Source organism: Mus caroli, unplaced genomic scaffold (assembly GCF_978045245.1).
Source record: "Mus caroli unplaced genomic scaffold, Mus_caroli_1 scaffold_17, whole genome shotgun sequence".
NCBI lineage: Eukaryota > Metazoa > Chordata > Mammalia > Rodentia > Muridae > Mus > Mus caroli.
The window spans coordinates 40,893,494-40,906,847 of NW_028227272.1; the positions used below are offsets into that span (position 1 = coordinate 40,893,494).

The following is a 13,354-nucleotide window of genomic DNA, read 5'->3' on the forward strand; positions in this document are numbered from 1 at the left end:
GCCAATCAGGAATTTCTGCGTCATCACCAAGCGCCAGAACTAGGCAAAGGCCCTGCTAAAGAAGCCCAGTGACCTCCACCGATGCCATAGTAACAGCGCGAAAGCAAGCTTCCCGCGCAACGCCTTCTGGGAGGAGTAGTTCCGGAATGTCTGACCCCTGTCTAGCTGCTAGGTGGCAGAACTACAACTCCCAGAACCACCTGAAAGCAGTCTGGGAGGAGGCGCAGTTGTCTCTGTTGTGGCCGAAGTCTAGGCCTGAGCTTGCTAAACGTGCTGCTGGCGCCCCAGGGAGGGTCCGCCTCAAAGAAGAAGATGGAGCTGAGTCGCTGGAAACGGTTATCAAGGAAGCTGAATCTCAAGGTGATCCCAGTCGGGAACTTTGAGGAACGTGAGCCGGCCCTAGGCGCCACACAGCCCTGAAGCCAGCCGCTTCCCGCCCTGCGCTTCCTCACTCTTCCCCCGGGGGCATCCTTACCTGGCCTTGGCTATCCTAGAGCCAGCACAGCCCTAGGAAGCATGGTTTAAGGAGCCAAAGGGTCTGTGTACTCACTAGTGTGATGGGCTGTATCCTGTAAGGATTATTTCTATCTATGGAGAGGTCTCCTAGTGTCCATCATGGTGAGAGGAATTTGCCCCTAGTCCTTACCTCTGCCACCAATTTTAGGAAACTTTCCGCACATTTTCCCCTGCCCCCTTCAAATCTGAGTTAAGGGGTCTTTGAAAGGAAAAAAAAAATCATCACACGAAATTCTCTGACGTTATCCCTTATATCTTTTTCTTTCCAGTTTTACACCAGGTATCTAAAATGAACCCAGAAGTCCAGATGGTTGTATCTCAATACTTTATCCATATGGTTATCTCTAAATTCCACAAGCATTCAAAGATAGAGCCTCCCCGCATCTCTTACCTCTTCTGTGTATTAGCACCTAAAGGCATCAGGAGGGTGGGGGAAAATGGGGGAGGGTAATTAAAAAAAAAAAAAGAGACACCATTTAAAACTTGGAACATTACAAAAGTCACAGTCATGCAAAGTCACAGCCACACCAAGTGTGCCTTCCAGAATACCTCTTAACAGTCAGAAAAATAGATGCTTTAAATGTAAACGAGAGTATTGAAATGGAGGGGCTTCAGCTTTCAGCAGCAGAGCAGTTTCACCAGCTGCTCTTACCTTTCAGTTGCACTTTCCTGTAAAAAGAAAAAAAAATCCTCTAGACACGTGGCTTTTGTGGGGGACCCAGGTAATCATTCTTGTGGGTTATCCTAAATATAGCAGCTGTGTGCACAGGGCACATTCCGCTTAGTGAAAACCATGCTCCAGATACCAGAGGGCACAGGCCAGGGTGTTAGTGAGTGGAAACTGAGGTTGCTCCATTGCATAATAGATGGGGCCCGAAATAGCATATGAATATAGATTTGATGATGCAAGGCAAAAAAAAAAAAAATTGGGACAACTTAGAACTACAAAAAGAGGGATTTTTTTCCCCCTGATAGTGCTCATTATATTACTGTCTAGAGGACAAAGTAAAACACATGAACGTATTGAAATTCAACTGAGTTTGAATAGGATCAGCTCTTTCTTTGTTGCCGTGACAAAGTTATTCAGACAGAACAGCTGCATTAATTGTGTGTAAGGTGAGCTGAAGGTGAAGTGTTAGGTAAGGCAGGGAGGATATTATATCCTTTACAGCAACTCTCTTGTGCCAGTTGATTGGTTTGTTGTCCCATTGTTTAAAAAAAACAAACAAACCCCGAATATTTTTGCAAAACGAATCCCCTTGCTTACTCAGTGACTGTTAGAGTTCTGCGAGCTTCTGGATGTCAGAGAACAGAGAGGAGGCTCCCTGTGGTCTCGATTTCTCATTTCAGGTTAATAGCTGACTGATCTGGGTAGAGATTAATTTGTTTTGTTCGTTTTAGGCTTGGTACAACAGTACAAGTTGAGTAGTTTTGTTCCACACCCCCCACTCCTGTTTTACCAGACAACATCTCAGGTGTAGGAAGGACTGGAAGGCATCTGGCTACTTCTACAAACAGGAAAAGAAAGGACCATAACAGTCTTTAAAAATGGCAGAAAGAGGTGAACTAAACAGTGTTTGTATGTGTTTCATGAGAAGTAATGTTTCTATACCCGAATATAGAATACATACTTCTATACTTTGACTCTTAGCCCTGGAGAACTAAGACATTAAAAAAAAAAAAAATGCTGATGCCTAGACTACAGACCTAGTACATTACAATCTCAAGGTAGCCAAGAGTGATAAGGATGTCACAGACAAGGCCTCCTGTTTCTTCTACTGTGGTTTAATGCACTTTCATTGCTAGTAGTGCTGAACTTGCCAGTGAGAAGTTAGGAGGAAAGGATGAAGGCTACCTTTCCATATGCTTGAGTGAGAAGACAGCTTAAAGACAGTAGTGTTGCTGAAGCTATTGCTATGCATTAATAGTTTGTATCTATTTCCTACAGTCTTCATTTGAGCCTGATAATGTGGGGCACTGGATTAAGGTAAGGCATTTCAAAATCAAACAGGAAGCATAAGGGTCAGGCGTCATGATAGATCTCCAGTGTGCATACAGATGACTGTTGTTATTCCCGTGCAATTTTGTATGTCACCTCAATTTTAGATTTTCTAACGTCTTTCATTATTCTGTTGCTTCTCGTGAGGTGGCTTAAGTATAAACAAGAAAACAAGTCGATGCACAGCCTTTCCACCAGCATGGGCATCACATGAAGAAGCCAATAGAGTAAGAAAAAAGAGACCTTGGGAGGTAAAGTTGTAGCCTTTGTCAGACACAAGGAAGACTGTTTTGTTTGTACTTCAACAAGAGGACCCATTGGCGAAAGCTACATGGCTATCACCAGAATTCTTTAAAGTCAAGAGCAGTCCAAAAATGGACTAAAAGTTTTCATCAGGAGGCATGTTTTCCATCACTGGGAATATTGGAGTAAATGCTAGAATTTCACTTAATGTTGCACTAATAAAGAGTAAGCTGGAGCATCCATTGAGAGGGGGATTAGATAACCCGCACAGAAATAATGACTTCCTGACATATGATATCTTCCAGTCCTGAGATGTGTACTTTATAACTCAGGTACCATTAAAAACACTTCATGGGCATACATCTGAGTGTCAACTTAGCAATTCATTGTAATCAGTTTATTTGTGTAGCACATAGTTCAAAATCATGTGGTATTTTCCTGAGAGAATATTCTATCTGGCAGTAGTTTGAGCAAATGTTATCTACATTGGCAGGTGTTATGGGCACCCAGCCAGCCAGCACCCAGCCTAGCTGTAAGGTTTTTAAGCTATTTACTCACTTGCTATTATTTGTTAAGTGCCTACTAAATCCAAGCTCGGGATGTTGAGTACCAGAGCTGAAATGAGACACAGGCCACAGATTATAGTCCAGTGGAGCATAAATAACTGACTTAAAGCTACTATGAGAATTGAAGTTAGAAGAGAAGTATATGATGAGAGGCATTAATTTCGACAGGGCTAGGGAAGACACCCTGACCACTGCAGAAGCCCTGTCCACAAGACAGCTGAGACAAATCACATTGTGAATGGCAGCCCCTGGAAGACCACTTAACCTCCAGGAACCCTAGCTTGCATGTCAGTGTCCAAGTCTCAGTACTGAGGTCCTGCAGGCCTTAGTGACACACTTGCTTACCACCTCTTTTAGAGGGGGAGATTTAATGAAAACTCAAGGATAAAATCCATCTTGTCTCACTTGTATGATTTTTCCTCCTTCATGGAGCTGTCAGCCGGCTGGACTCAGAGTCTTATCATCCTGCTAAACCATCTGCACAGGCTCTCTCACCGTCCTGCTCACAAATCTCCCGTCTTAAAAAATCAATAAGTTCTTATTCGACCCCGAAGTCAGTCCTGATTGTAGAATGATTTTATTTTCTTATCTAATATCTGCAGATATATAGAATGTGGACTCTTGGCTTTCCTACTTTCATTGTTCTCTCTTGTCCACGATTATTTTTGCTTACTTTCTGTTTCTTACTCAATCAGCAGCACCATACACATAAAAAAAAGTCTATTTATTTCAGTTTCCCTTCCACAGAAACAGTTACTAGAAATGACTTTTTTGACCAAATTTATCATCTCTTGATAGCTATCAAACTTCTCCACTTTAATTTGATAGCCTCAGCTCTGATATTCTAGGCACCCTCTCCTCCTGATCTTTGTCCATTGGACTGTTCTCTCTTGCTTCTCCTATTACCTCTGTGTTCTCTGCCCCCCCCCACCACCCCAGATTTTACTCCATAATGTATCACAACTCTGGGGATGCCCTCAGTAGTTAATGTTTCCTCCTAATACTTCCAAATACACTTGAGTGGCCCATCCTTTAAAAATAGCTGTGAATTTGTTATGTGGGAGGATGGTGAAGATAGAGAAAGGCCTCTCTTTAGAACACAAAAGGAAGATTGCTAGTTGCGTTGTGGATTTAGCTGAAGTAAGTAACCATAAGTTTTAAGGTACAAAAAAAAAGTAGATTTAAACCGATTCTACATTGGGGATTGTCACTACAGAAGTGAAGGAATGGAGATTTGGAAGTAAGACAGTAGCAGACCGTCTGTATGAGTAGGAAGGAAGGGAAGGTGCTCTTTCAAGATCTTATAGATGTAGAGGAGAATGGCTTGCAACGACTAAAAGACTTGATTGGATGCAGCTTCAGTGTTGTGGGAACAAGAGGAATGAAGCATGGAGATGGAGTGGTTGATTAGCATGGAGAGCTGGTTAACAGGGTTTGGGCTGAGGGATGAAATGGTCTGTACAACGTGCTTTAGGTTAAGTGGGCGGCTAAAGTAGAATTGCAGAGGATGCTGTGATAAAAGAGAAGGTCCAGCAAACCTTGAGAGTGAGACATTGGTGAGTATCCACAGTGATGGAGAAATAACTTAGAATCAGGCAGGTGCTCAGCTAGCACTAAATGCAGCATTGCATGATTTACAATTCATCTTTATCCTGTCTGACTCATCTTACTGCGGTACATCCTCCCGCTTGATTGAGCTTCCTTATTCCAGAGCTCTGCGTGCCTCTTCTCCTCCCAAGCCTTTCTCCTTCCTCTATGAAGCAGGTGCTCCCTGGGCTTTGTTAGTTGCTGATACCTCAGCCTGGAGTAGAGGAACTATCACTGAACATAGTTACCAACTGGTAAGCCTCTTACAGCTGGAAAAATAGATGGCTCAGTCGCTCTTAAAGTGTTTCTCTTCTAAGCATGAGAACCTGAGTGAGATAGCCAGAATCCACGTTAAAGGCAAGACATGGTGGTGTTTGTAATTCCAGCTAGGGAAGCAGGTGGACCCCAGGGGCCCTCTGGCCAGCCAGCATAGCCTAATTGGTGGCTCCAAGCCAGTGAGAGCTGTAGCCAAGGTGTCCTGTCCTGCACACACAGGTGCACATGTATACATACACATGCACACAAAAAAACTTATTTTTAAATCAGTCTGTCTTACTTTAGAACTGCTCTTGAATGGATTACTGTGCAGATGGCATATGGAACCAAAAACAAAAACTTGAACTTTCTAAGAATGAAACGTTTACTTTTGTTTCCCCATCGTGTTCACTAGATTGCTGGAACACAGCTAGAACAGAGAACTGAAAGAACATATGACAAATGGACACAAGTTACTGAGAGAGACTAGACCCCTCTTAGCTCTTATGTGTTTATTCTGGGGAAAGATAATACCATAAGATGAAGCACTGCAGACGTTAATTCTTAGCCTTAGTGTCATCACGTACGTAGTTTAAAGGCTTGCTTTGTTAGAACTGAGCAAATGCTCCCTTCCATTCAGTTGTCATTTCCAGACCTTTGCCTGTATCAAGATCAGTTTCCTCATCTGTCCCAAGCTCTGCGCCACTTTCTATTTAGAACCTATACAAGGGCTGGAGACATGGCTCATGGGGTAAAGGCACTTGCTGCCAAGCCTTAAGCACCTAAGTTTGATTCCTGCGACCCCATTGTGGAAGAAGAGAACTGATTCCTACAAGGTATCCTTTAATATCCACCCATACATATAAACAAAAATAGACAAATACATGTATATAATAAAGTTTAAAAAAACTACAAATTTCTAATGAAATGACATATCATCTAGTTATCTCTTATATTCATAATCTAAAAAATTTAATCAAGTCTACAAATCCACTGTTTCTTTTTCTCTTATGAGTATTAGCTTAAAAATTAAAATTGATAGCTTTATGTATGCTTGTTTACCTGTGTGTGCATACAAGCACAAATACTATATACAAAATCATCTTTCTTAGAACTCAAGAAGCTAAAGGGTAGCCGTAGGCCCACATAGTCAGAATCAGTGCATCCTTTAGTGCATGCTGTAACGTAAAGCTGGATAACCCACGGGCTTTGAGGAGCAATGCAGGAAACAGTGTCTGTAGACACTGGTGTCTCCTTCACTCAACTCTGACAGTTTGTTTTTCTGTTCCAACACCTCCTATGCCCAGATTTTATCCTTGGATTTTAAACTGTAGAGCTCTGCTGACATCAGAAACCTAACAGAAGGCAACACCAGAGCTAGATAATTTAACCTCTGGCAAGCTTTTACAGTTATTACCAAGCTCTCTACCAAGGGTAAGAGGCAAAGTCATTTCCAAAGTAGGTCAGGAACACTACAAACGCAGCAGCGCAGCATCCTGGAATATAAATCTCCTTTCTTCTTCTTCCTTTACTAAATACTTTACTTTTCTTGGTTACTGAGTGAGTGCTAGCATGAACCTGATTGCTAAGGGTTCTCTTATGAAGAAGAGAACAATTTCTGCTAGTGTTCTGTTTGGAGGCTATAATAGAAAAAAGTCAATTGTAAATGATAAAGGATACAAAGTTGGAGTGGATGACAGAGGAGAACCAGGAGGAGGAGGTTCCTTACAGTGGTTGTGGCGAAGCCCTGCTGCGAAGGTGACGTTTGAGTGAGAGCGAGGGGTGAGGGAAAGAGTGCGATGAGAATTGTTAGGAGAGATGTGTAGACAGAGGGAAAGAGTGCGATGAGAATTGTTAGGAGAGGTGTAGACAGAGGGAAAGAGTGCGATGAGAATTGTTAGGAGAGGTGTGTAGACAGAGGGATGGTGGTTAGTGAGGCCCTGGTGTGGTGACACCATCGGAATGTTACAGGATGAGTGTACAAACGGGTCAGTGTGGCTGACACAAAGTGGGCTGGTGAGACAACAGAGCTCACAGAGGGGTTAGGGGTTCAGGACCCTGAAGCACACTGTAAGGATTTGTCTTAATTCTAATTGAAATATTGAAGTGTTTTATGATTTGGCTCTCACTTGGAAAGGGACCACTTGCTATGGTGAAGGCTGTTGCAGAGGCTGTTGGGAAACTCATTCTTTGGACTGAGGTGGTGGCTGTGCAGATGGTGCAAGGAGCTCGGTTATGAGTATACGTTGAAAATAGAGTCAAAACATTTTCTAACAAGTATGAAAGAGTCGGACAGACTGAGGGACAGAGACAAAAAGAGGCTGAGAGACTGATTTTAGTTTCTGAAAGACAATACAATTTTCACTTAAAGAACTACATCATGAGTTGTCAGTGCCTGTCAGAAGAGTAAACACTCAGCAAAAACAAGGGAAAGCAAATGCAAGTCTTGGGGACACAGATGCTGGGGTTCACCTATGAAGTAAAATAAAATGTTCCCTACTCGGTCCAAAGGCTAAGATGTTTCCCCTTCCCCAGTACTGTGGCTTTGGTCGTGCTTTCATTAAACTCTTGTTGTTGAGTTAAAGCAGTCTACATGACTACAGTGGAGGCTGTCTATTTCAATTGTATTAAACCTGTGGCTTGCTTAACACAGTGCTAGTCCTTTTTACCTGTAGAAATTGGAGGAGTCAGCCTGTAGTTTCTGTTCCCTTACAAGTCTCAGTGGCACAGAAACTGGTATCAGTTGTTTGTTCAGAATAAAGTATTCAGGTTTCAGGATCCTATTGCCAATGCCCAAACAAAACCCTAACATGGACAAAGGAGGTAATGGGAGGAGTATTATCAAAATATGCCACATGGGTATTAATGTGTCACAATGAAACCCATTATCTTGGACAATTAATACATGCTAATAACAAATAAATATTCATTTTATTTATTGTGGTATGTGTGTGCACGTGCACATGGGTGTACAGGCAGATATACATCTATGTGTATATAGATCTGTGTGCCATGGCACCTGTGTGGAGGTCAGGAGTCAGTGCTCTTCTACTGCCTGTGGGGCCCACGGATCAAGCTCAGGTCATTAGGCCTGTGCACCAGAGCCTCTCATCAATCCTGTTTCCAACTTACCTAAGCCTAAACAGCATTCTTAGAAACCCTGGGAATGCTAGTTAGTACTTGGCCAATTGCTGCAATTAACTTAACATTACACACACAACTAAAATACTGCTCAGTGTCAACAAAGGGGGAAAATGAAAGAATCCTATTTGTTGTCAGAAAAGCAGCCGTCTTCTAGCCCTGAACGAGGTTACTATCATGTGATGGATTCTTTTTTTCTGTTATCCTGAAGAGAGTGGAGAAAGCTTCAGAATTTGCCATTTCGAATACCTGTTCTACCAGAAATGCAGATTTGCCTGGAAGGTTTTGGCGGCAAGCAGTAGATCTGGCAGCATGTGAGGAAACAGAGTATCATGATGACGTCTATGAAGAAGGTGAGAGGATGCATTGCAGGTGTGATGGTAGCAGTTCTTAAAGCTCAGCTCAGAACTCACTGCAAGGCACGGAGTGGAAGCTGCTCTTATCCTCACTCTTAACCTTTGCTACTCTACACCCCTGAAGCTGCTTACTCCAGAGCTAACTCCATTACTCTGTTAGACCATCTGTAAAGGTTTGTGTTTGATTCTGTGTATTTGTGTTTGTCTGTCTGTCTGTGTATGTGTCTCTGTGTGTGTCTGTGTCTTCATATTGGTGTCTGCATGTTTATAAAGATGCCGGAGGAGGCCAGAGGTGTCAGGTTCCCTTGGAGCTGGAGTCATAGGTGGTGTGAGCCGCCTGGTGTGTGTGCGCGTGCCCCCAAGAGAGCGCATGTGTGCGTGCACACATGCATGCAAGCTAGGAACTGAACTTGGATCACCTGCAAGAAAATCTGCACTTTTAAATCTAAACCATCACCCCAGTCCCACAAGGTTGTATTTAAAGCCCACTGTGTTTCCTGAATTTGAAGGAGCCACTAACAGAGCAATTTGATATTAACTGGTGAATGGTGTAAGGTATTGGCCCTATGGCACAGATGGTGGCATATTAACTTGATCTGGTATTACACTGTGAATTGACCTCTAGTTTATAAACTAGTTCAGTTCCTTGTGAAGAGGCTCTAAAACTAGTTTAACTTCCTTGCCTCCTCAAATCTCCATTTTGAAATTCAACATTTTGATTACTGAACTATTCCACTTAAGGCATTCAGGGGCTTGAGTGCAACCAGCAAAGGAGACTGGGAAAGAGAGTCTCCAAGGGAAGAGAGAAGTGAGAGGACTATGTCCTGCAAACCATCTTCTGTTTGGATTATTTGTGTCCCCAGTTACTTCATTTATCTCTATTCAATGCATACATAGTTAAGTCTTATTCCACCATATTAGACACTAGAAGTATTGATTATGAACAAGAAAGCAAAGCTGTGTTTTCATGGAGTAAGCACTCTAGTGTGGGAATGAAGACGTAAAAACAAATTATCAAGTAGTGATGTATTCAAAACATCCCAGGTAGAGGGCAAGAGGTGTCACAAGGTCAAAGTACAGACAAGCTTGGACTACATGAGAAGCCGAAGGGAACCCAGTGGGGCGGGCACTTCCAGTAGACATGGGCATGAGGAGTGAGCAGGAGACCCACTGTCCAGGGCACTGTTGGCCTGGGGAAGCACCTAGAGTTTATTCTGAGTGTAATAGGGTAGGACAGGATTATAAGAGGCTGTATTTAAATAGAGGAAAAGGGTAGTGCTTGAGGGTGGGGGTGAGGGGAAGTAAACTCTGGGAGCTGCTGAAGTGGGTTAGGTGAACTGATACTGACTGTTCTCAGAATAAAGGACAGCTGTGCTGTAAAGTCTTTCCCCTCACCTTCCACCCTGCCAGCAGCCATACGTGACATACTTTAAAAGCTCTCAGAAACCCTATAGTTGAAGAAAATTATTGTCGTACTCCATTTCCCAAGCTTTCTAGACCATGAACCATTTTTAGGGGACAGGTATTTTATCTCTGTAATACTTACTGTCCTGAGAAACTACTAGGTCCATATGTACCTGTGCTGGTGTATAGAAAGAGCATGGTACAAAGGCCTGGTTTTTATTTTCTACTCATCAGCTGCATTGATATCCTACCATAACTAGGGCTGTGGGGAGCAGTCTGGGAAAATCTCTGCTCTTAGGTAGGCTGCTTGCCTCTTTCTATTCGGCATGAGGAGCTGTGTAGTATAACTTCAAAGGAAGGAAGTATTCTCCTTTGGCTCTTTTAGTACTTCCTAGTAAGCCCTTACTGTGAGTGGCATTCAGTAGACCCAGACTGTGTTACATACAAGTTATATACATAAAGGTATAACTTATACACAGGTTAATAATTATCTCTTTCTCTGCCTTTCCACTATGTTTCTACTGTAGTCCCCATGAGGTACCTTTCAGAACCTCTGGTGGATGTCGTCTTTCTTAAAATATCTTCTTCTACTGTATTCACCATTGTTCTCGTGACGATATGTGATGATACAACTCCTGCATGATGTGAGGAAGTAAGGTGAATGACACTGTCATTACAGTGATAAGCAATCAACCTAATAAATGAGGGGGCCTCTAATCTACTAACTAAGAGCAATAGTGGGGCTGGACAGAGAGATCACTCATATCCCGAGGGAAACGGCATAAGAGAGCACACAGTCTGGATATGCTGTTTAAACAGAGTGCAATTCGAAAGGGAGGAATAATTTCTGGAATTTTCCACATGATGTTTTTGGATCTCTGTTGACTAAAGTAACTATAACTGTGGGAAATGAAGCTACAGATAAAGGGCCACTAGTATCATTTGTTTTCTCCTATTTTAACTATAAAAATATCTCATCAGTTAGTATATAGAAACACCTAATTGTGTAAGAACTATGAGACAATAACAGTGGTGAAAGCAATGCTAAAGTAAGTGGTTTTCTTCTTTGGCATCTCCATGCCCTAGACTTTGAAATATATAAAAATGATGAAGTTAGTAGTAATGGAAACATTTTCTCCTGTATTTACATATAACTTTTTTTAACATGGAAAATAGTTCTTTCTTTCTTTGTTTTTTAAATTTTATTTAATCTTTTTTTTTTTTTTTTTTTTACACTCCAGATTTTATCCCCCTCCTGGTCCACCCTCTGAGTGTTCCTCATCCCATATCTCATCCCAACACCCCTGCCTCAACAAGGATGTTCCCACCCCACCCCCTACCCCACCCCACCCCCCACCCCACCAAACCTCTAAACTCCCTGGGGCCTCCAGTCTCTTGAGGGTTTGGTGTATCTTCTCTGACTGAACCCAGACCTGTCAGTCCTCTGCTGTATATGTGTTGGGAGCCTCATATCAGCTGGTGTATGCTGTCTGGTTGGTGGTCCAGTGTCTGAGAGCTCTTGGGAGTCCAGGATAATAGAGATTGCTGGTCCTCCTACAGTGTTGCCGCCCTCCTCAGCTTCTTCCAGCTGTTCCCTAATTCAACCACAGGGTTCAGCAGCTTCTGTCCATTGGTTGGGTGCAAATATCTGCATCTGACTCTTTCAGCTGCTTCTTGGATCTTTCAGAGGATGGTCATGATAGGTCCCTTTTTGTGAGCACTCCATAGCCTCAGTAATAGTGTCAGGTCTTGGGGCCTCCCCTTGAGCTGGATCCCACTTTGGCCCTGTCACTGGACCTCCTTTTCTTCAGGCTCTTCTCCATTTTTATCCCTGCAGTTCTTTCAGACAGGAACAATTATGGGTCAGAGTTTTGATTATAGGATGGCAACCCCATCCCTCACTTGATGCCCTGTCTTTCTGCTGGAGGTAGGCTCTACAAGTTCCCTTTCCTCACTTTAGGTCCCTCCCTTTGAATCCTGAGAGTCTCTCACCTCCCAGGCCTCTTGTACATTCTGGAGGGTCCTCCCCTCCCCCTTCCCCAGGTTGCCTGTTTCCAAATTCTTTCTGCTGACCCTCAGAACTTCAGTCCTTTTCCCTCACCCAATACCTGATCATGTTCCCCTCTTCCCTTCCCTGTCCCCTTTCCCACACAGGTCCCTTCTGCCTTGTGATTGATTTCTTCTCCCTCCCAAGTGGGATTGAGGTGTCCACACTTGGACCCTTCAGCTAGTTGACCTTTTTGAGTTCTGTAGACTGTATCTTGGGTATTCTGTATTTTTTTTTTTTGTGGCCAATATCCACTTATTAGTGAGTACTTACCATGCATGTCCTTTTGGGTTTGAGTTATCTCACTCAGGATGATATTTTCTAATTTGATCCCTTTGCCTGCAAAACTCAGGATGCCCTCATTCTTAATAGCTGAGTAGTATTCCATTGTGTAAATGAACCACATTTTCTGTATCTATTCTTCTGTCATGGGACATCTGGGTTGTTTCCAGATTCTGGCTACCACAAACAAGGCTGCTATGGACATAGTGGAACATGTGCCCCTGTCGCATGCTGAGGCATCTTTTGGGTATATTTCTAAGAGTGGTATAGCTGGGTCTTCAGGTAGATCTATTTCTATTTTTCTGAGGAACATCCAGATTGATTTCCAGAGTGGTTGTACCAGTTTGAAATCCCACCAGCAATGTAGGAGTGTTCCTCTTTCTCTACATCCTAGACAACATGTGCTGTCACCTGGGGTTTTGATCTTAGCCATTCTGATTGGTGCTAGTTGGAATCTCAGGGTCATTTTGATTTGCATTTCCCTGATCACTAAGAACTTTGAACATTTCTTTAGGTGCTTCTCAACCATTCCGAGATTCCTCTGTTATGAATTCCCTGTTTCGTTCTATACCTCATTTTTTGATTGGTTTGTTTGTTTGTGTTTTTTGGTGGTTATCTTCTTGAGTTCTTTATATACTTTGGATATTAGCCCTCTATCAGATGTGGGGTTAGAGAAGATTTTTTTTCCCAATCTGTAGGTTGCCTATTTGTCCTATTGACTGTGTCCTTTGCCTTACAGAAACTTCCAGTTTCATGAGGTCCCATTTATCAATTCTTGATCTTAGAGCATGAGCCATTGGAGTTCTGTTTAGGAAATTATCCCCTGTGCCATTAAATTCAAGGCTTATTCCCACTTTCTTTTTTATATGGCTTTATGTTGAGGTACTTGAGCCACTTGATTTGAGCTTTATGCAAGGTGACAAATATAGGTCTATTTTTACTTCTCTACATACAGACA

The 13,354-nt window shown here is 42.7% G+C and overlaps 1 protein-coding gene across 3 annotated transcripts in view; it reads left to right on the top strand.

The window, feature by feature from the left end:
- Positions 1–217: 217 nt before the first annotated feature.
- The window catches only part of Ccdc191 (coiled-coil domain containing 191), a 72,997-nt gene continuing 59,860 nt past the window's right edge, over positions 218–13,354 (top strand). Inside the window, exons 1-3 of one of the 3 annotated variants that reach the window (XM_085832512.1) lie at positions 218–360; positions 2,465–2,503; positions 8,519–8,660. In XM_085832512.1, coding sequence (XP_085688638.1) covers positions 313–360; positions 2,465–2,503; positions 8,519–8,660 — 229 coding nt within the window. In that variant the 5' untranslated portion in view covers positions 218–312. Of the gene's footprint in view, positions 361–2,464; positions 2,504–8,518; positions 8,837–13,354 lie in introns of those variants that run through there. The other 2 variants (XM_021184944.3, XM_085832513.1) reach the window with 2 other exon arrangements.